The sequence below is a fragment of the Sinohyriopsis cumingii genome, chromosome 5 (assembly GCF_028554795.1).
Source record: "Sinohyriopsis cumingii isolate HCF-2022 chromosome 5, ASM2855479v2, whole genome shotgun sequence".
Lineage (NCBI taxonomy): Eukaryota > Metazoa > Mollusca > Bivalvia > Unionida > Unionidae > Sinohyriopsis > Sinohyriopsis cumingii.
The window spans coordinates 93,107,093-93,132,026 of NC_142965.1; the positions used below are offsets into that span (position 1 = coordinate 93,107,093).

At 38.7% G+C, this 24,934-nt stretch overlaps 1 protein-coding gene and 1 pseudogene across 2 annotated transcripts in view; one reads left to right on the forward strand and one right to left on the reverse strand.

Moving 5' to 3' along the window:
• Positions 1-1,435: 1,435 nt before the first annotated feature.
• On the forward strand, positions 1,436-19,269 carry LOC149799773 (uncharacterized; annotated as a pseudogene).
• A 3,723-nt stretch (positions 19,270-22,992) lies between these two features.
• LOC149799774 (uncharacterized) overlaps positions 22,993-24,934 on the reverse strand; it is a 40,212-nt gene continuing 38,270 nt past the window's right edge. For both annotated transcript variants that reach the window (XM_089959162.1, XM_089959161.1), the window contains one exon: positions 22,993-23,169. In XM_089959162.1, the coding sequence (XP_089815288.1) occupies positions 23,122-23,169 (48 nt within the window). In that variant the 3' untranslated portion in view covers positions 22,993-23,121. The remainder of the gene's footprint in view (positions 23,170-24,934) is intronic.

Consider the following 24,934-nt stretch of genomic DNA (forward strand, 5'->3'; position numbering starts at 1 on the left):
TCAAAATTTTATATTGTGTTTTCTTTAGACAAGACGTTTTTTGTCGTGACATATGATTATAGATGCTTTCTGGCCAAGTCACTAGCAGACGATTTTCTGTCAGCTTCTATATGTTACCACCAAAATTGGTAATTTTGAACAAGGCAGAGTGGGGTAAAGTAAACTTCAAAGATTGATATTAACAGACAGCACGATTGAAATTATGTATATCTGTGTACGTTATTTTAAAACATTTTCTTGAGATACAAGAATTTTACTTATTTTCCCAACACTATATAAAATCAACAGCAAATCTGTCCAAATACCATTAATATGGCTGCCGATTAATTCATTTTGGATCTATCTTTAATCCTGAAAAGTGATAGCAATATTTTGAGATTTAAGCTAAAATAACTAAAAGTGACAGAGGAATTGCTTTGAACAACATAGGTAGTTTAGCATAATTATCTAACTACTCAGTTGCATATAACTGAGCTTTACATATATTTATATATTTTGTTTGAAACACTGTATTGTACTTTTATACATTTTAAATGAAAAGCAATCTTTTTTAACTGAATGTGGTTTTTGGCATTTTATAAGTCTGAAACGACCTTTCCAAATGCATCTCCTTTGAATTCTTTATTATAAATGTGTGTTGTCAATGTATTCAACTGCAGTGGGTGTTGTTGAATTATTTAAAAGAAAATTAATCAGCTTGACTGTTGCATATTTACAATTAAAATAATTATGTGAAATGTTTTACAATTCATCAATAATTTTTTTTACAAAATACTTGTAATAAGTCCACAATCATGTTCAATTTAAAGCAAAATGAGGCATTTTGTCTCATTAAAAAGGGCCATAATTTGTACATTGGAGGGGAGGCAGGTACTTGGAAAACATACTTGTTACAAGAATGTGTCAAATACTTAAGAGGGGAAGGCAAAATTGTATATTTAACCTGTACAACTGGCATTGCATGCACCAATTATCCTTCCAGCATTGGTGCAGAGACAATACGTAGGTGGTCTGGAATTGGAGATGGGAGGCTAACATGTAAAGAAATATGTAATTTCATTACAAAAAATAGCAACATGAAAATCAATTATGAGAAAATAAAATCTGCTGATGTTTTGATAGTAGATGAAGTCTCGATGTTTAGTAAGCGACTTTTTGAAAACTTGGAATCTATTTGCTCCTTAAAGGACCCATCAAAATTATTTGGTGGGATGCAGGTTATTTTTAGTGGAGATTTCTTCCAATTGCCACCTGTGAGGAACATCTTGTATGATGATGATGGTAGTTATTGTTTGAATCAGATTTATTTCACATGGTATTTTCACACAGAGTATTTTTAAAGGATATTGTGAGGCAATCTCAACATGATTTAATCAATGCTATAACTGAATTATCTGGAGCCAGAAAACAAATTAGTGATGACACCATTTCATTAATGAATCAGTTGTCTAGACCTCTGGCAGATGATGGGCTGTCTAGTCTTAAACTTTTTGCAACCAATCAGATGGCAGATGCTTACAACAGAGAGCAAATATTGAAAATGGAAGAGATTTATTTGAATATGTTGCTCAGGATGCTGGTGAGAAAAAATATATCAACACCATATTGGCTCCAGAGAGGCTTTGGTTTAAAAAGAACTGTCCAGTACTTTTGATACGAAACATATCTGACACCTTAGTGAATGGTTCACAGGGTACAGTAGTGAACCGTGAAGAAGATGGTGTGACTGTTCTTTCATAAGATGATTTGACAGCTACAATTCCCAAAAAGTCATTCACAGGTAAGAGCTTTAATTAATAACAGTACTGATCGAAGGTGTTGATTCAGAAATTTAATAAACATAATGCTCATGCCTGAATGATTTTTGTTTGCGCAAGGCATCTGAAATTATATTCATGTAATCAAATAGAAAATGTGAACATGTAAATTTAAACTTTGAACATTTTAACTATCATTCATATTTTACTATGCTTCCATACACCAGGTTAATAATACAATTACATACAAATTAACAGCATAGCACAGTAAAACTAAAAAATATATACTCTTTCTATATCTCTCTCTCTCTCTCTCTCTCTCTCTCTCTCTCTCTCTCTATATATATATATATATATATATATATATATATATATATATATATATCACAATGTTAGCAACTTTTCTTTTCAGTATAAGCATGCAATGTTAGCTTTACCAATGCAAAATTAAAAATAACAAAGATAGCCAATAGTTTTGTAAGAATTTTTGGTATATATATATATATATATATATATATATATATATATATATATATATATATATATATATATATATATATATATATATATATATATATATATATATATATATATATATATATATATAATACATTTGGGGATTTGTTCATTCCTTTTTTATTAGTTTAAATATTTTCTCTTCCCAGTATACATATACAGTCCCAGAACAAAAGTAAATCTAGCAGAGAGAATTCAGTTACCATTGAAGCTGGGATTTGCACTGACCATTCACAAGTCTCAAGGAATGACACTTGACAGGTTTGTTGGATAAGTGATTCAATAAGTTGTAAATTAAACTATTTTTATTGCTGTTTTACCTTGTTCCATTTATTCTGCAGGTTCGCTCTGTAAATTCAGCATTAGGTATAAGGAATTTGTAACAGGAATTTGTTATTCATACCTGCTTTAAGGAACAGATTTTGTGGGATATATTTGTTTTCATGTTTCACATACCTCTTTGCATATACAACCCTAAATTAATTTTTGTTTATCTCGTTTGTAAATAACATTCCCTTAAAACAATTAATTGAACATAAGAGAGTGTGTAAATTACAAACCAAAGCAAATAAATAAATAAATAAATAATTAAATAAATGCTATTTTCTCTCTCCACTTAGGGTTGAAATTGACTGCAGACAGGTCTCTCACCCTGGTCAATTGGCTGTTGCTCTTGGACGGGTGCGTACACTAAGTGGTCTTCGAGTGATTAATTTTAACAAAGATGCTTTCATCCCACAACCAGAAAAGACCCATAGTTTTTGCAATCAGTTATCAGTTCCTCAGGAAGAGGACTTGTCATGTTGTCATAACGACAGGTTGGTAATTTTGTGAAATGTTGCACATTTGCTGTTACCTGGGCAAGGTGTTAGAATGGTATTAAAATACAATCGCTTCAAGTCCTAGAAGTTCATATATAAAATGTACTTGCGGATTGTAATGATTGACACACATGTTAATAACTATGACCTAGGGATTTAATGCACAGATGGGTCATGTCCAGGTGTTTGACACGTGAAACCTTGTACATATAATTTAATGAGCATTGACAGTTAATTTTTGACTGAATGTAGAAGGCATATACGGAACAAGATCTTATCCAGTGTATGTACTGCCTAGAAAGAAATAACCTAAAAGCTCAGACTTTTAGTTGGGGATATGTACATTTGTTCATTGTTAAAGGAATCATGAGAAATCTCATACAAGTGTGGAAAATAGCAGAAAATAGTGTTGCCAGGAATTCAAAAGGTCATCACACAAGAGTAATACCATATGATCAATAAATGTAATTACTGGATCAAGTTCACATGACTTTGGTTCACTCTTCATCAGGATTGTACATACAAAATCCATAGAGACAGGCTCAAATGCTGCTAATGGTTGCTGCTCAAATTATGTACCCGAACTGTATGGTGACAAGTCAATTGAAAGTGTGGTGTCAAGCTTATTTCTAATGGTTTGTACTTTGTTATGGAAGAAATTTGCAAACATGTCTGGAAGGTCACCTGGAGAGAAGGTAGTTGGAAGTGGTGTAGATTTGTTCCTTAACATTAGCTTGTTAGTAATCTCGAAGAGCTCTTTGCAGCTGGAACTTTCCATGATCTTAGTACTGTAGTGGGCCGATTTCGCTGCATAGACTATATCTGTGACATTTTTCTTAGCGGCTTCACAGATTTGCTTATGAATAGTGAGTCTGGTGGAAAGCCAAAGCCTCTCAGCTTTACGGTGGTCTCTTTTAGCAGTGCGAAGCTGGTGCCTAATGCTGATATACCATGGAGAACACTTTTGAATTGATACTCTACACTTGCTCGCTAGGGCATGTTTGGTTCTATTTATCATATGGAGGTTTCTCTTAGTAGCAGATAAAGGTGGAAGGTTAGGGACTGATACATCGAGATGGCATATAATGCAGAGGTGATCTGAAGCAAGTTCATGGGATAGCAGGGAGGACCATAGAATGTTATCATCAGGTCTATGAAAAATCCAGTCTAAAATGTGACCATGTTTATGGGTGGGTTGGTTAACCGGCTGGCTGAAGTTGAACTGAGTGTGAATGCAGTATTGTGACTGCATTAGTATGGCTACATCCTTATGGGTCTTAATTCAGTAATGTGTGGATGGAGGCTTTTTCTAGTTTTTTTTCTCAGTGGTTGTGGATTACTAAAGGCATATGATGTAGCATTAACACGTTTTCCACCAGCATTACCTTTCTTTGACAAACTGCTCTGTCCAAGAATTATGTTATTTAGGTCTCTTCTATATTGGAGTGAATTTCGATGGGAGTTGGGCCCATTGTATGTTGCCTTTTGTTGACAGAATTCATTTTCTACAATATCAGAAGTTATTTGGGCTGGGGTAACATATCATGACATGTTTATGACTTTTCTACATAGCTGGTAAAATCCTAAAATGCATGCATATAGGTCTTCAATGCACTGACGCGATAGAAGCTTCTTTGCCTTTTCTGTTGATAAGACATCCTCTCTTTTGGCGATGGTTTCCTCCCATCTCTTGAACCAATGGAGGATTTGCAGGTTTTCATGAAGCCTCAGGTCATTTGCCTGAGATATGGGTCTTTGATCATGAAAATTTCTTATCAGTCTGGATGTTTGCTTCAAGAGGTCTATTGCCCCTGAGAGTGAGGCTCCATTTAGTCCCAATGAATCTTGGTACTGAGTCATAAGATTCAACATGTCATCATTTAGCACTTCTTCAGCCAGATGGTTTGTCATCTTTTCCATGGCATTTGGATATATGTGTATTTGTGCTAAGGCTCTGTGGATTTGCAAAGGGCTGGTTTTATCCCAGTTAAAGGCATCAACCCACATCTGCCATTGAATGTTGTTCTTGTCAGGCAGTTCAAGGTTTCTAGTGCAGCCTTGTTTGACCCCACTTTTCATAATATTATTTCGGATTTTCTTGATGACATGTGAGTAATCCATGCTGAATACAACTGTTTGATCAGGATTTACTGGGCTTGTCACATTAAGCTTTGTTGAACTCATATTAATTCCATGCATATGCATAAATGAACGATTGGACTGGGCGCCATCCATGTTCCATACGCTGTAGTAAATCCATAGACAGATAGTTTTGTCTACTGCTCCCCAGAACAATGTATATAATTCTGATGCCTGGGCCTGTCTAGTGATGAAGTGTGCAAATGGAAAACGAAAACCTGTGAGGCCAAGGAACACCATCTGCAATGCATAAGTACCTAATGACTTCATTTGTTTTCCATCTTTTAGGGTTTTGATGACGTTGCCTTCATCTCCATAATCTGAAAAACCCACAAGTTCAATTACATCACCGTTTTTAGCAATCTGTAAATCTTCTTGAATTGACATCTCATCAAAAGTGATACCACCTGTTAAGCCCTCAGCAGGAACATTTAATCTTTTTGCTTCTGAATACATCCAGTTAAAAATATCATCTTGAAAGCCTACATAATGCTGTACGTTTTATCTTATAAAGGTCTATAGTACTTGGAGAGGGTAATAAAAGAATATTACTGTCTCTTAGGCTTTTATATGCTTGAGGACTTCTTGTGTATAGGTCTAAACAAACCGAAATTAACTTTTTACTCCATCGATGACATCTTGAATCTTTGGCAACACTATTTTTGGCCATACATAACATAAAGTCTAACATTTCAGGGGAGGCATTTGGAATAAGTTTCTTAAAATCTTCTAAGGTTGCTGTTTTATGACATCCTTGGAGTGCCTCTGTATCATCATTTTCTTCCCCTATATATTCCATGTTCCTACTTTCTGTGACTATAAATTTTTGACAAGTCCTACATGCCTTAGACCCTTGGGCAAGATATTTGATGACACGCAAACAATTTACAGATCTCATTGTCTTTTTTTATTTCACCTGTCTTTTCAGAGGCGAAGGTCTCAACAAAGTGATTTCTTTTACATATAACTGAGTTGGTTACTCCCGTGCCTTCACACAAGTTAACACGTTCGACTTGCTGACACACTGCCTGTATTCCATCCCTACTGCATTCATATTCATTATTGATGAAAAGCTCCTTAAATCTATTTCCTTGCCAGCAATTTTCAGGATCCAGTCATTCTCCCGAAATGTCAAATGTTTGAAAATTGGAACTCCATTGCATGATAATCTAGTTGCGACCAAGCATTCTAATAAACCCTGTTTAACTTCATTAACTTTGTATGTCTCTGGAAGACCACCTCTTATCAAGTCTATACGTTCCTGCCAAGACATATTCTGACATCCATCTTTGAAAGCATCAGTTGGTTTTAAGGAAATTCCAACATATTTGGTTCCACTTCTGTTTATGCCACTCCTGTGTTTCTTTGTGTCAGGAAATAACTGCTTGACATACTTTCCAAATAAATGAATATCTTGTAACGGTTCCAGGCTTTTGCACAGTAATTCGAGTTTGTAAGTACTGTACAGATCATCCAACTCTATTTCTGCTATACCTTGCACTTTTTATTATGATAATGTACTTAACATAATGTTTGTCAATTACCAAGAGTAAAGTGACAACATGTGTATATGTGTGTATTTTATAGGTAAATAATAATAATAATAATAATAATAATAATAATAATAATAATAATAATAATAAAGACTTTATTTAGAGAAGGCAACTCAATTAGTTACAAAACTAATCTACCTTGAGGCCTTCTATCTGCTATGTACAATATATACATTATATACAACATGATGTGAAGAGTCTGGCTTGACACTAAATAATTAAGCAATTTTAAAATTCAAAGTATCAAGCCTGGAACACATTCACAGGCATCAGTGAAAACATAAACATATATATAAAACATAAAATATAATCCTGCATTGAAATATTCAGCTATGAAAATGATGTAAAATTACAGAAAAGCAGGCGGTATTTTTTGTACTAGAACTGTTCAATTTTCTAAAGATTTCATCCATTTAAGACATTGATTGTGAAAAGATGAAATGCTAGGAGCCTGCCTTATGTCACTGGGAATGTTGTTCCATACCAGTGGACCAATATATTGAAAACTTTTTTTAAACAATTCCTTCTTTGGCCTTGGTACAATGTAATTGTTTTCTTCTTATGGAACTTGATTTAATTAATAAAGCAGAGGACTAGCTGGTCGAAAAACAATACTGCATATTTCATATACACATGTTTTCATGTCATCTTGTTTCATTCTTTTTCATTACAGGACTCCACCATATGAATACCTTGCAAATGTTGAGGCTGAAGACCCAGGTACCCAGGATGACTGTGACGTTCTGTCGTATTGGGGTGGGGTTCTCCCAATATAATTTAATTAAATTAAATTGAAAGTTCCACCCTGGCTCGTTAGGTTAGAAAGTTAAATTAGTGAGGATGTAGATTTACAGCTCTGAGCCCCCAGTCAGCAATGCCGACGGTTAAATTATAGAGAACACGAAGATGAAATTCAATCAATAACAATTTAATAAATGTGATAATTTAAAAACGATAACTTCCAATCACTCGTCTTTCCCTCGACCAAGTGACAGCCTAATTCATCCCGTGATTTACAGTGTGAGTTCGATTTTCCCCCTGTCCTTACATCTGCTCATCTATTTCTTCCCGCTGATTCTTCCTTCTTTCCGTTCCTCTAACTCCTTCTTTGTCTCTGTTTCTCTCTCTACTATCTCCTCCTCCAACTTCGCTCCAGACTTCAACTTCTCCTTTCTTCTCCTTTTCCTCTCTATTATCTCCTCCAATTCCGCTCCCAGACTTCACTCCACCTTCTTCTCCTTCCCTCCTTTCCTCCGTCTCTCTATCTGAGACAACGGGACCAAACTTTAACTGGTCTGTCCCTCAAAGCTTCCTGTGAAAAACCACAAGGCGTTAACAAATGTTTTATCGAACCTCACCTCACACTATAAAGACAATTAACCATCAGATAGCTGCCACTGTTTCGGCCACGCATGCATACACATCGAAATTCCCACACACTTCTTGCAGGGTAAACAATGGCGTAATAACACAGTATCAGCGAATTGTTATACAGACATCAATACATTGCGTCACGTCAGTATATACACATATATATTTAATCTCATCGTACTACAATCTGACAAAATCAGACGCATGTCTGTACATTACAAATATTCAACAATGGCAAAATCTATAATCATACGAACATATGTGTTAGTCTGCTATAAAATACCCACATAGTAAATTACAATATTAACTCTTACGACGGCTGGCAAGCTATATAATTCTTTACAAATATCAACTCATTTCTTCAAAATATGCAAACATATTAACAAAACAAAGTAATTCTTCGTACTACGATTCTAGTAATAATAAAGTATACATACGACCTACAATTAAAATGCAGTCGCATTCCACAAAGACCGAACAAATATCTACTGACCGTTTGAAGCTTTCTGTACTTAGACCTTCCCGCTCTAAGATTTTCCCGCCAATAACGAATGGCTATTCGGAGTTACGCTAACCTCTTCTCTGGGTAATTTCTCTCAGCGAACTAACTTTTGCCGGAAAACGCAGGGATAACATTCTACCCAAATCAAGGTCTCCCCCTATCTCGATTCTGATTGGGTGGCGCTGTGCCCCTGTCCAATCGTCTTAGCGGCCAGTTCAACCTGTCTGTCTGTTTGCAGGGGAAAGAAGTCAGGACACTCCCACTTCTTCATGCAATTTCTTTTGATCTTGGAAACATTTCGACACCTATGTGATAACTGGCTATCGGGCGCCTCGCAACTCCGCTGTCCGGTTTTTCGATTCTAGCCACAACAGTCTTACGTAACGGATTAGTGCTAGCCTTCGGCAATGTTCGACATCAAACAATGACCCGTCAGAATTACCTTGATTATACATGTTTCAAACTGGGCTACTCTGGGTCGGGGTAAACATGACATCCCCCCACCCCACGCTTGAGAATAAAATCGGGATTTTATTCCCTCAAAATTACTTCAAATGCAATGGCATTAATACACGAAATAAAGAACAAAATTATCGCGACACTACACACTGAGTGCGAACATATATATATATATATATATATATATATATATATATATATATATATATATATATATATATATATATATATATATATATATATATATATATATATACAGCGATCTATACCATTCCAGCGCTCCTGCTCATGAAATCGGCGCCTACGTTCTCAGTTCCTTTCACGTATCTGATCTGCATCTGGTATTGTTGTAAGAACAGCGACCATCGCATCAATCGTCCATTCGACAATTTCGCCTGCGCGAGATACGCGAGTGGTTGGTGGTCGGTCTCCAAGATGAACTTCCGCCCGTATAAGTACCGCTCGAACCGTGATATACCGAACACAATTCCGAGGCATTCTCTCTCCGATACGGAGTAGTTCTTCTCGGCAGCTGACAACTTCCGACTGCCGTACGCGACAGGAAAAAGCGTCTCATCGTATTCCTGTAGTAGTACTGCTCCCAGTCCCGTGTCACATGCGTCGGTGCGAAGAACGAAGTCTTTTGCCAGATCCGGTAGACGGACAACTGCGTCGGATGTAAGTCTATCCTTCAGCGTTTGGAAAGCGTGCTCACAAGCATCTGTCCAAATAACCATAGTCGGGGCACGTTTCTTGGTTAGGTCAGACAACGGTCCCGCAATCGCGCTGAAATTGGCCACATACCTCCGGTAATACCCGGCCAATGCCAGAAATGACCTCACCTCAGTTTTCGTGGTGGGGCGTGCGGCGTTTCTCAGCTGCTCCACCTTCGACTTCTCTGGGGACAGCGTACCTTGGCTCAGGGTATGTCCCAAATAGTCCAATGTCCGGAACACTAGGTGACATTTGGAAGGGCGAGCTGTCAATCCCGCCTGACGCGGCCGCTCCAAAACCACAGCTAACAGAGTGAGGTGTTCACCCCACGTCGCTGTGGTTAACAAGAGGTCATCCATGAAGTTGTGGACACCCCTATCGCGCAAGGGTTCCAACAACTTCCGCATCATCCTAGTAAAGACGCTGGGCGCGTTCTGTACCCCGAAAGGCATGACCAACCATTGGTAGGTTCCGTCGGGAGTAGCAAAAGCTAGCTTTGCCCTATCCTCCTCCCTTACCGGAATTTGCCAATAGCCCTTGGACAAATCCAGCTTGGAGAAATATTTCGCTTTCGAGACAGAAGCGAAAATATGTTCCGGGTCAGGTAACTTTTCGACTTGAAATTCTGTCACCTGATTTAGCTTCCGGTAGTCGACACAAAACCGATGGGTGCCGTCCTTCTTCTGCACTAGGACTACCGGAGAGCTGTACGGAGAGTCGGCGGGTTCGATCACTCCCAGAGCAATCATCTGCTCGATCTCCACCCTTACGACTTGTCGTTTTGCGTGGGGCAAGGGGTAGGGTTTCCGCTGGACTGGCCGGTTATCCACCAGCTTTAACCCGAACTCGACAAGCGACGTTCTCCCGGGTATTTCCGTAAGCATATCGGAATACCCGGCCAGCAACGTATCAATCTCTTCCCGCTGTACCGCAGTCAACATGGGGTCGCACTCCACGTCCGAGGTTGTCTCAGCCCTCGTTAACGGACAGCTCGGAACAGTGTTGGCACCTTCCGTATCGCCTTCGGCGTCCTCGGTGTCTATCGTGGCGATAACAAAATCGCTGGCGGTCTCTCTTTCCCGGTATCTCTTAAGGAGATTGGCATGGTACAATTTCTCCTTCGTTGGTAGCCGTATCCGATATGTTTGCCCTCCGACCTTCTCGGTGACAACGTATGGACCCCTCCAGGAAACTTGCAACTTGTTGTATTCTTTGGGCAGCAGTAACAACACCTTGTCCCCTACTTCAAACTGGCGTGGTTTTGCGCGCTTGTTGTAATTCTTCGCCTGACGCGCCTTCGCTCGCTTGAGGTTCTCCTGTGCGAGGGAACAAACTTCCTCCAGTTTGTTGCGCAAGTCCGCAACGTATTGGTAGGTGGTGCGTACCTCCTCCACAGCGTGATCGTTCGTCCACAGTTGTCTCAGAATGGCGATTGGGCCGCGTACGGTCCTCCCGTACAGGAGTTCAAAGGGAGAGAACCCTAAGCTCGCTTGAGGTACTTCCCGGTAGGCGAAAAGCATGGTAGGAATATACCGATCCCAATCCTTGGGGCGGCCTTCGCACAGCTTCTTGAGCGTGTTCTTTAGGGTCCCGTTAAACCGTTCAACCAGTCCGTTACATTGAGGGTGATACGGTGTAGTCGTGAGGTGCTTAATTGACATCAGTCGGTTTACCTCTGCCATCACGCGACTCATGAATTGTGTCCCTTGGTCGGTCAGGATCTCGTCGGGCACTCCAACTCTTGACCAAATCCCAAACAGCGCTTCCGCGACGGTTTCCGAATCAATATTACGCAGCGCAACGTCCTCCGGATAGCGTGTAGCGTAATCTACGACCGTTAAGATATACCGATTTCCGTGCGACGACGCGGGTTTTATCGGTCCGATCAAGTCCATCGCGACGCGTCTAAACGGTTCATCGATAAGGGGTGTACTCCCCAAGGGGACGGGTCGATGATCCGTTTTCGGTGCCATTCTCTGACACTTGTCACAGGAGAGACAGAACCGTTTGACGTCTCCCTGGACCCCTGGCCAGTAGAATCCTTTGACAAGACGGTCACGCGTCTTGGCAATTCCCATGTGTCCACCCATGAGACTCTCGTGCGCGAGTTTCAACACTTCCCCTCGCTTCTCTTTTGGTACGACGACTTGCTTAAAGTGCTCGTTACCATTCCTGGCGTAGCGATACAAGATCCCCTTCTTGTATGCGAACTTCACCCCGCCATTCGGAGTTTCTCTCTCCGTCCCTGCTGCAGCGTGTTGGTGCAACTTCGCCAGAGTTGCGTCTTCCTGTTGCAGCTTCCTCAGCTCGGCCGGAAGAACGTTACTCACCGGTGTCGATGTAACTTCCATCGGCTTCGCTTCCGTCTGTCGACTCTTGGACCTGGTTTCCACAGCACTTACCGGCATCGGTGTGCAGGTTTCGGGGTTCGGTTGTGGCAACACATAACGACATCCTAGTATGACGTCATGCGACAAACCATCCAAGCATGCAGCTTCAATTTTCCCCTTCACGTACGGTGAATCGAGGACAATGACAGCCACTGGCAATGAGTCACGCGCGCTGTTCGCGTACTGAACTTCGATTACCTCCCCTGTTTAATCCTCGGGCTTAACGTACTTCTTGTCCACAAGGGCTGGGACGCTACACCCAGTGTCATACAAGATGGTGGCACCTTCTCCGTTGACAGTAGCAGACGCGAGGTTGGCTGGGTTACAGCTTGCCTCCGGCTCGCGCTCCTTCCTAGCGACGGCATTCACCTTGGTCTGCCTGCCCTTGGGACAGTCCCAGGCAATATGCCCCGGGCGCTTGCAGTTGTAACACGTCGGCGGCCCTCGCCGACTTGCAAGTCCCGCTTTCGTGGGTGAGGCCTGTCCAGGTCTATGGTTGGCATCCCTACCTGTAGATCCCCCTCCGACCCTCCCGTCGCCCTGACGGTTACGGACAGCCGGCTCTACCTCAACCACACGGCGCGACTCAGTGGGTCAGGGTCGATCCGCACCCCAGGAACCTCCACTTTTTGAGTGTGCCTGCTCGTATCGCTCCGCCATGCTAGCGATCTCTTCGAGCGTCCGGTGCTTTCTCTCTGCTAGAAAGACTGTCAACTCGCGACGGTAAGTACTCAGGACATGTTCCTTGAGTATAACCTCGCGTAGCCCGTCGTACGATCGTTCGACTTCGGCCATCTTCATCCACTTCTCAAATAACCCTCGAACACGGGTGTGGAATTGAGAGTGGGTCTCCGTTGCCTTTTTCGCCGCGTCCCGAAAAAGTTTGCGATATGTTTCGGCGGTCAGCCGATAATGGCAGAGAAGGGCCTTTTTGAGCGCATTGTAGTCGTCAGCATCGTCTGCAGCTAAGCCGTGGTAGACTTCACGAGCTGCACCTTGCAAAAGAGCTGAGACATTAATCGCCCAATGTTGTTCAGGAATTTTATGAGCGTGAGCGAGTTTCTCAACCTGAACAAGAAAATCGTCGATAAATTCCTCCTTATCGCTGAACCGCGGCATACTTACCTGGACCATTCGGTGGTCGATGAAAGGTCGTCCGGTCCCTCCAGAGCTTGTGCTGGCGTCGTCCCGATCGGTGTCCCTAGCCGCTAACCTGGCTTTCTCCATTTCAAGAGTATGAGCGAGTTCTCGTTCCTTTGTGGCCGCTGATATCCTGGCCAGCTCTTTCTGTGTTTCTCTTTTGGCGGCTATCCGGGCCAGCTCCAGCTCTTTCTGGGTTTCTCGGTCCGCTGCTATCTTGGCCAACTCCAGCTCTCTGTCCGCGGATATCTTGGCCAGTGCCTTCTCCGCTGCTTTTTCTGCCTTCCATTCCTTGATTCGTTCTTCAATAAATGCTGCCAGGCGATCTCCCTCATATCCGAGATCTTCCGAAGCCATGGCACGGTACTCCTTGATCATTTGCCTTTCTGTAGCCATATTGTTTTACTAATAGGAAGTGATACCTTGTCTCGACCTTACTAACAATGGACAGATATTACAAGTTCCCAGCCAAATACTTACCTGTCGACATCAACTAATTTCGTTCAGGTAAGATATTTGCTCGATATTTGCTTCACAATTACTGCAAGTAATTAAAGATCTACCAAACATGCAAATATCAAATATAACAAACACAAGATGAGAAAATCAGAAAAATTCAAAATACATAGGATAGAAAATATCTCACACTGTTCACTAATACTTCCTAACAAATAAACTTTTAGGTCGTAAAATAATATTTATGTCTAATTCAAATCCCGGACGGAGCGCCCACTGTGACGTTCTGTCGTATTGGGGTGGGGTTCTCCCAATATAATTTAATTAAATTAAATTGAAAGTTCCACCCTGGCTCGTTAGGTTAGAAAGTTAAATTAGTGAGGATGTAGATTTACAGCTCTGAGCCCCCAGTCAGCAATGCCGACGGTTAAATTATAGAGAACACGAAGATGAAATTCAATCAATAACAATTTAATAAATGTGATAATTTAAAAACGATAACTTCCAATCACTCGTCTTTCCCTCGACCAAGTGACAGCCTAATTCATCCCGTGATTTACAGTGTGAGTTCGATTTTCCCCCTGTCCTTACATCTGCTCATCTATTTCTTCCCGCTGATTCTTCCTTCTTTCCGTTCCTCTAACTCCTTCTTTGTCTCTGTTTCTCTCTCTACTATCTCCTCCTCCAACTTCGCTCCAGACTTCAACTTCTCCTTTCTTCTCCTTTTCCTCTCTATTATCTCCTCCAATTCCGCTCCCAGACTTCACTCCACCTTCTTCTCCTTCCCTCCTTTCCTCCGTCTCTCTATCTGAGACAACGGGACCAAACTTTAACTGGTCTGTCCCTCAAAGCTTCCTGTGAAAAACCACAAGGCGTTAACAAATGTTTTATCGAACCTCACCTCACACTATAAAGACAATTAACCATCAGATAGCTGCCACTGTTTCGGCCACGCATGCATACACATCGAAATTCCCACACACTTCTTGCAGGGTAAACAATGGCGTAATAACACAGTATCAGCGAATTGTTATACAGACATCAATACATTGCGTCACGTCAGTATATACACATATATATTTAATCTCATCGTACTACAATCTGACAAAATCAGACGCATGTCTGTACATTACAAATATTCAACAATGGCAAAATCTATAATCATACGAACATATGTGTTAGTCTGCTATAAAATACCCACATAGTAAATTACAATATTAACTCTTACGACGGCTGGCAAGCTATATAATTCTTTACAAATATCAACTCATTTCTTCAAAATATGCAAACATATTAACAAAACAAAGTAATTCTTCGTACTACGATTCTAGTAATAATAAAGTATACATACGACCTACAATTAAAATGCAGTCGCATTCCACAAAGACCGAACAAATATCTACTGACCGTTTGAAGCTTTCTGTACTTAGACCTTCCCGCTCTAAGATTTTCCCGCCAATAACGAATGGCTATTCGGAGTTACGCTAACCTCTTCTCTGGGTAATTTGACTCAGCGAACTAACTTTTGTCGGAAAACGCAGGGATATCATTCTACCCAAATCAAGGTCTCCCCCTATCTCGATTCTGATTGGGTGGCGCTGTGCCCCTGTCCAATCGTCTTAGCGGCCAGTTCAACCTGTCTGTCTGTTTGCAGGGGAAAGAAGTTAGGACACTCCCACTTCTTCATGCAATTTCTTTTGATTTTGGAAACATTTCGACACCTATGTGATAACTGGCTATCGGGCGCCTCGGGACTCCGCTGTCCGGTTTTTCGATTCTAACCACATTAACGTTACGTAACGGATTAATGCTAGCCTTCGGCAATGTTCGACATCAAACAATGACCCGTCAGAATTACCTTGATTATACATGTTTCAAACTGGGCTACTCTGGGTCGTGGTAAACATGACAATGACTTATTTCACTGTGAAACAATTACTAAAAAAGATGACTTCCAAAAGGAAGAGCAAGCATTGGATGATGATTTCAATCAGATAATTGCTAACTTACCACTTGAAGAAGATGATACAGATGTGACAATGATTCCTGTTGATTTTGACATAAGGCAATGTATTCGTGAATTGATGAAGGACAATGTTCAAACTCCCATGCAGAAAGATATTAATGACCTTGCAATGCATCTATTAAAGGATGAAAATTTTAAGAGAGTCCAAATATTCATCAGTAAACAGTTTCAAGTTATTATGAAGTTAACTGAAACCCTGCAGATGAATAAAGATGCTATAAATGCTGTCAAACCAGAATTCGTATCTGAATTCTATAAAAAGTGTCACACATACCAAACAAGTGATGAGTACAAGCTTTCATGCTTTTTGCTGGTTGCTGATAAACCTGTACATTCACAGGCTGCTTTGTACCACGTGTGTTTTAATTTAACAGTAGATGTTAGAAAATACTTGTTGAAGGAAAAGGAGAAACTTTTACCCATTTCGTCAAGAAAGATTTCAGAAAGACAGTGTTCTTCATCTGTTACAGGTAGTGTCAGAAGTAAGGTTCGGTATGTTGGTGGTTATTGTCTGGCCAAGCTGCGATTCAAGTATAATAGTATCCAGAAGTCAAATTGCTTCAACACATCAGAACAAGGCCAGTCATGTTATGCAGAGGCCAAGTGCAAAATGACAATTTTGGATGGATTGAAGCCGATGGAGCATCATCTCAAAGAGTCAACAGATGACCCTGACAGTTTGACAGAAACCGAAAGAAAACAGTGTCTCACAAGAGGATTGACCAATATTTCTGATGACCTGTTTAAATTATTCATGGAACTGTGTTCCCAGTGTCTCAAATTATTAATTGATAAAAACATTAATATGTATGGGTCAAATTTGCACCAGTTTTGTATAAGTGAATTATTGGGCTCAGGTGCACTGTATGATCTCTGGTCTGGAATGATATGAAAAAGATGTTTTGAGGAAATTTCTACTTCCAATTCAGTTGAAGATCTAGTTTATGATTTATCACTAAAAGCTTCATGCATAAAAGAACTTTCCGATGAGATAATTCAAAAATTTCTTTCTGTCATGCTAAATCAATTTAGAAAGGACTTTCTGCAGGCAATGTCAGTTGAAAAGAAAATGGCACATCGAAAACAAATACGAATTTCAAAACAGGCTTGTACCAAATTATTACCTATTTCCTACAAGAACATCATTGAGGATAAGTCAAAAGACAAGGTTGTTTCTCATCACTTGCTGAAATCTGGTATTTTGGAAGACAAGTCGTTTCTTATGTCCTTCAAGAGAGAAGAACTGAAAAATGTGTGTAAAGCATATGGGATTAAATGTCGTGTTGCTAATGGAAAGAAAAAAAATGTCAGAAAAGTTGATTGAAGGAATAATCCAGTTGGAGAAGATGACAAACCCTGAATTCTTTAGAAGACCCACATCTGTTGAAAGACAGCATGTACAAGAAAATGTGTCACATCATATAGGTCATGTCATGCATAAATCAGATGATGACACAGATAACAGAAAATAAAGTAACTGAGCAGCAAGTGAAAAAAACAAGCATCACTGAGAGATCAGTGTAAGGAAACAGTAGCAAGTATCACTGAGCCTGTAGCAGGAACAAGCTATATCAGGCGTGAAGGCCAGAAAGAAAAAGAAAAGGAGTTCAGTAACATACCATATGAATCAGACAAAGAAGATGCTAATGAATATGATGAAAGAGAGTTAGAAGTGAAGAGTAATGAAAATTGCAAACTCTGCCAAAAGGAATATGTGGAAGGGGAATTCTGGATACAGTGTGATGATTGTTCTGGCTGGTATCATAGAAAATGTGCAGGGTTAAGTAATATTAAGAGATGGCAAAAATTCAGTAAGATTGGAATAAAATTCACATGTTTGGGGTGTCAGTAAATAAGTATGTATTGCATGTCACGGACACTCACTAATATTGATTAGTATGATTTATTTAGTGTACTGTATATTGATTTTACATTCATGTGACACTATCTTCTGCATGCACTCTATCACATGTGATTAATCCATACCCGTTATTTCAGCCTGTGTTCAACATTATGGTATTGCACTGTCAATGAACATTTCTTTTAGAAAAGACATTTATTATTACAATGCACAATAATTTTATGTTATAATATGTAGCTCATATTGTGTTTTTTACAAGTTTGTTGACCTTTGGGGTTTCTTGTAAACATTTTATATCATTATTTTTAGGATACTATGAACAAACTTCATGCATATGTATTTTGTTGGAGGCAGCATATATCAGTTAGTATTGTCCTTGAGAATGAGACACTTTAGACTATTTTGTAATGTGCAAGCCTATAGAGGGAAAAACCAACAAAATCATAGTTTTAAATGGCAAGTATCATGAACCTAAGGAATGTGCCTGTTACCAGTCATGAGTGAAATAAGCTTTATTCCATGTACTTTCAGGTGTGCTCTGACTTAAGATCAAAGAACACAGTGCTTTTCTATAAAAGTGAATAGAATTTTGGCACTTAGAAGTTCTGCACAATATTTTCATGTTTGATAGTTCAGTGATTCCCTCAAGATATCTTCATATAAATCATTCAGTGTCAACATACTATTACTGCCGCATTTCTGTATTTTAACATACAATAGTATGACATCATTTCATAACTTTCTTGCGAACATAGTTGTAACTGGCTGTTATACATGAAGAAGTAACAGTGATTGCATCCATATTTTGTGAAGCTTGTGAACATTGGAGTGTTAAGACCAATATTGTCATTCCTTATCAATTTTCATATTACCACACAGTGCCATTCTGGTGACAAGCATGAGTATCCCAAAGCTATTAAAATTCTTGGCAAAAGAGAAACCAAATTAAACCCGCTGAACTGCAAAAATTTACACTACATGTATTTTGAGTGACAGCAAGGGAAGGTATTTGGATCATCACTATAAAGCTTGGAATAAATTTGGAATATCAGTTATTTTTGCATATAAAATTTGAGTAAGAATTGAAGAATACTTTTTCTGGTTACAGGCCAACATTAACAAATTTGTGCGTGACTATGGGACACTGTGCATTTATACATGGCTAGGGATATGTGATCTCACTAATAAAATTGGAAGGATTTTATATTTAAAGAATGAAGACTATAGAAAAGTTGTGCAGCATTTTGAATCACAGTATGGTAGACTCATCAGACTCTGCAGAAACAAAAACTGTCAAATTGTATTTCTTGAGATGCCTCCTATCTCATTCTATGAATGGAACAGGAGTAAAGGACATGATGACCCCAATCTATTCAAGGAGCAGGATATTCAGCTTAAGGAGCAAATTGATTTTGTAAATGAGGTAATACCGCATTTAAATGAGCAACAATATTCATTTTTACCTAGATTTAGACTGGACATATACCACTATGGGAAAAGAGCAAATAAGAAGAAGATAAAGAGCTGTAATTTCAGTTTATGCTTGGATGGTGTGTACGCATGAGAAGTAATATCTAAAGTGTGGTAGAACAGACTTCATTCTAACATCTTTAAGCTCTGCTTTTCTCAGTACAAAACATTACCGGGTTAATTGAATTCTTTTAGGGAGCATGTTATGTGCTACATGTAAGATGCCCAATTATATTTTTTCAGTGTAACAGTATCATGTACTTCAGTTAGGCACTACGAACATAATGAAGATTTAGTTTGTCAAAGAGAAGGCACAGTCCATTCAGTGTTTAAAGTATTTTGCTGTTCTCTCTCTCTCTCTCTCTCTCTCTCTCTCTCTCTCTCTCTCTATATATATATATATATATATATATATATATATATATATATATATATATATATATATATATATTGATGTTCACAAATACGTTGACTATACAAGGATTGGACAGACCTTATATTCTGTTACTGGCTTTGCAAATAACATAATAACATCATTCCGTTATTTGTCTAACATAACACGGAAATGTGTGGCTGGGGTCACCAAATCATAAGACTGTAGAAGGTTGGGGCAGACCTAATCTCTCAGTCACTGCTTTGGAAATACCCAGTACAGTAATAACAACACTCCATTATTTGTCTAGCATAACACGGAATTCTGGATGGTGTCACCAAATCACTTGGCTGTAGAAGGTTGGGACAGATCCTTCTCTTAGTCACTTGGTTTGGAAATACTAACAGGTACTAGTGACATGCAATTATATACCTAGCATAAAATATAAATTTATCCCTGAGGTTTTCAAATCACTTTATTGTGAATGATTGTGATAGACCAGATCATTCATTGACATGTTTCAAAATATTAGCTATCTGAAATTTTATATAAATGTACTTTCATATTAGTAAATCAACAACTGTGCATTTCTTATTTTATGATCATTCTGGTTTTGTACATGTAAGCCATGTTTCGAACAAAGAACATTTTTGTATGTATATAAACCACTGCTCCCTTATTTACAAAATCTTGGAAAAAGTAGTTCATGTTTTGTATTACTTAAAATATATGTTCCTTTTGTTTTATGTTTGTTCTCTTCTATGCACAATGAACAATGTAGGAAAAATAGTATAAATTATGGTTTGTGATAGGTCATATATATTTTTTTCTTAAAACAAAATCATTAAGTTTTGGTAACACTAGTATTAATTAATCAGAGCAAGGTTGACAATATTTCAGATTTGAACAGGTTTTAAAGAGTCTTCTCAAGTACGTATAAAAATTGCTGTACAATATGCATTGAGTAAAGTTTTCACTTGTGTATTTCTTGTTTTGTTGTACTTGCTGGCATAACTATTTTATGTACATGCTTGATATTATGTAACCAGTTTTTTCCCCAAAGTTTTAATATTATCATATGTTGTATATCATACTTCTGAATAAGAATCCATTTTAATACTGTATTTGTTTTATACATTTCATGAAAGAATAGGGATCACCCTAACTTACAAAACCAGTAGACCATTGTGATGGGAAAATGTCCAACCGTCTTGCATAAAAAAATGCAAATTTCAGAGTGACTTTTCTATTTAAATTTTAAACTAATATACACCAATTGTAATAATTTTTTAATAACAGTAACTTTTAATTCTTTATTATAATAATTTAGGTGTAATGATAATAATAATAATGAATTATTATTTTATTATTATTATTATTATTATTATTATTCTATAGCCATTAGTTTCCCATTTGTTCCAATGTTTGGCAAAGAGTATTACATGTTCAAATTATTTTCATTTCTTGTTACTTATGTAACTTATACAAAGTCTAACTTGCCAAGTCACAACAGCCATGATAAACAATCATTTAGACCAATTACCAATTTAAGAAATTTCTTTTCAGCCGTTTCTCTTCCAGCATCTGCAACTGCCCCAGTTCAAAATTTGAATGTCGTGCAGTTAATTGGCAGAGAAATTGGGTCATTCCAGGGGAGTTAATTAAGCTGTGCATACTGCCTATTATACAACAAATAAATTAATAACGATTGCACAACAGAAAATTAAAATTTCCAGAAATATGTCAGATAATGACTGAAAATATTTATTTCTCTGATGCATGGATGTTATTTAAGTATAATCTTTTGAGCCAATCATATTTCGGCGTTGACGCGTGTGCCGCATAGTTTACCTATTTTGAAAATAGAGTGTGATGTATACAACGTATGTGCAGTGAAGAAGACAATGTCTAATTCTTGCATGGAACAGATTCCTAAATTTGTATCGAGTTAATGGTAAGTAAAACCCTTACTTTTGCATCTACCGCTGTTCTGTAATTCAAGAAGGGATGCACCATAGAGTTGAAAACATTGTACATATCGCTTTTGTCACCGGTTTTCAGATGAGCACGGAAGTGTCCACAAAGGAAAACTTTGCAAAACTCGCACGTTTCGGAGCCCGTAATTTCAGTTTGGTACAACGCAGAAAAGTCAATGATGGCTTGATGGATAGAAAAATATCTCAGAAGTAAAACAAGCCATATATTATGGTCGCGTGCCTTTAAAGACGGAAATAGCAGAAGGAAATCGAGGGTCATGGGTGGAGCGAAGTATTTGGAAGTTTCGTACCTTCTCTCTTATATATTATGATAGAGAGGGTCCTATGACAGAACGGGTCATGGGGGTAATCTAAGGTATTTTTGTCACTCTGTATGATTTTTTTCCTTTAGATTATTATTTCTTTCTTAACATCAAGCTCGCGTCGAGCACCTGTGCTATGCATGAGAAACTTCTTTTATTGTGCCAGCTGAATAGATCGATAAAGTTATTTGCTCTATATCACAAATTAACAAGAGATGCCTCTTAAAGTTGACTTCAGACAACCTATACAAGTGCTCACACTGAAACAATCACAAGCAAATATTTGCAAAATATCTACAACAAAAACCTTCGTGTTATTTACGACCCAGATTGCTCTATTTATAATTTCTGATCAAATGAACTGCAACAGTATTTGGAAAGTACAACCATTATATTTTCCTATTTAACGTGAAAAACCTAATAACAAACAACCTCAAAAAGAAAATGATACACATTAAGACATAGTTCAACAGAGACAATCTAAAACAAGAATATATATTTTATTGTTCTTGTCATGATTTTCGCTAACGATTCTACTCTCTTTATCACATATACAAATTTACAAATGACGGGCCTGTTGATTCTTCGTCTACTTTTACTATGGATGTATGACAGAAATGTCAGCTCGTGTAGCCGCCACAATCTTTTTGGTGTTTAAGAAGCTGGTAACTGACTCCATCCATTTACTATTCAATTATATCCTTCTTCTCTCTATCACCTATGCCTGGAAACAAAGGGAGACACAAAAGTTAAGAAGCTCTGTTATGCATTGTGAAACTATTTTTAACCTGAAGTCCGATTTGTCTTGTTTGTGGCATTTTGCTGTTCAAGAGTACGGAAATATTGAAACACATTATGCCTAGCTTCAACCAAGCCTTTGGGAAACATAACAACATCATATCTTCCATACAGTCGCCAGAGTATTATACTAAGTACTGCCTGATCAAAGCGTTGACATGCTCCAAGCGGCCAAATTCTCGCAGCCGGACATTTCATCATCTGTTGTGATCTATTATTAACCATACAGCCGAAGGTTAAAGCGCAAGATACCCACGGACGCATAATGTACTCCAAAGTAAAATTGCTTCTCTTGACCAATATACCGGCACCACCTGCTGACGGCTTCTTCACAAACACACATGGGTCTTCCCTAAGAAAGTGAAATGTATCCGGGTCAATTGATCCTGCTAGAGAATATCCGAAAGCAAATGAAGCCAGTCCGTATTTTTCAACTTTGATCTCAAGCTCAGCAAATAAATTCATATTTTTGAATCTCATGACGCATCCAACCAAAGTACATATCCATACTCATTTAAAAGGATCTGAAAAAAATAACGATCATCATTATCATCATCATAAAATCAATACAGTAGTAGTTTATAATAATAATAATAATAATAATAATAATGGGCCAGACCTGCGACGCTCTCGGCTGCGCGTAAATTAAGGATTCGATTACGGTAAAAAAAATTAAATACCATCATGAAATCTCAAACACCAACAAACTAAAAATATTAGGTCAATAGCTCTACTGTAAAATGAAACCGCCAATGTCAAATCGTCTAGAAGACTAAGAATAAAACCCCTTTCTCAAACGGAACTGATCCGCTAGACATCTGTCTTTATTAATATCTGTGGTACGCTGTATCTAGCATCTTAAGGTAAAATGTTGCAGAAATTCAGCATTTTACCAACGAGCTCTGAATATAGTAACTAGTCCTTCTCGAAGTAATCTCCTTTCGACTAAGTGTACTAGTCCCATCTTATGACCCTGAAAACGTGCAGCAGCCTGTCACTTGCCAGCATTCTTAGCAACCCGATGACAGTATTGCCTTTGTCGTTGCTATCCTGATGATTTCTGCGTAACGAATTATTCCGTATGAAAACAAATGTAACTCGAAGGGGTTAAAACGCCAAACTTTAGTAAGCTCCTCATTACAAGCATGCACTTGGGGGGGGGGGTGAGTGGGGTGAAGCTTAGCCCTGTGCAAACTAATCCATCCCTCAGTACGTCTTGACATGAAGCAGTTAGCATTAGATAAAAGTTATGGTATTAGTATGGTTTTATATTCTGCACTCACTCTGCTGATATCTGATATCATGTGATTCATAATTATTATTTCTGTATTGACGAACCTAATGCAAACAACATTAGAAACACATGCTTTTTGGAGCGATTGCAAGCTGGTGTGATTCTATTCACTGATCTGGCTCTTGAGTTCAAAGACGTGAATACATGTTTCATCGCATTCAATGATCTTTTCTGGGAACTCAAAGCTGTATGATTGGTACCTGTATAACAATTCAGTAAAGATCTTGTCCCTTTAACCGATTTCTTCTTCATCAGCCAATGTGGGTGCTCAACGGGCGCAAACCTGCGCATTATTAATTTCTTCTGCTATTCAACATTAAACATCAACTTTGTCTCCTATGTCTCTGACGGTGAAACGTTTGATTTCTATCAAATGTACTTCCACAGAATTGACTATTTCTTTTGAAACAGATGTAGCTGGGCAAACTTTTATATGTCAACTTTAACAATCTCTCTGCCATCACTTAAACGTTACATCCATCCGCTGAGTTGAGATTTAGCAAGTGCTTGAGGCCCATTAAAGAGCATCCGGTTAGCTTTTATATGTTCATTGGATATTTCTAATATTTCGCAGAACAAATTGTGTTATCACTCACTGTTCTCAAACGGACTCATGTGTAATTTTGCCACTCTGTGTGTGTGTGTGTGTGTGTGTGTGTTAAAAATTTTTAACGTCAGCTTTAACAATTTTCCAGTCATATCGCTACGATGTCTGCAGTGTGATAGTTTTAAGTGATGTCTAGCACTGGGGTATCATGTTGCAGACATGTAGCATGCTGTCCCACCCAGTCACATTATCCCTACCCAGGCCGACCACTCCTAACACTAGCCTCGTAATGCTGAGCGCATGGCGAGGCTGCTGTTCGTACCATTTTTAGAAGTCTTAGGTATGACTCAGCCGGGTTCGAGCCCATGACCTCTCGTATCCGGAGCATACGCTCTAAACACTAGGCCACCAGATCTGTGCCTTTGAGTGTACAAATATGATGTAGATA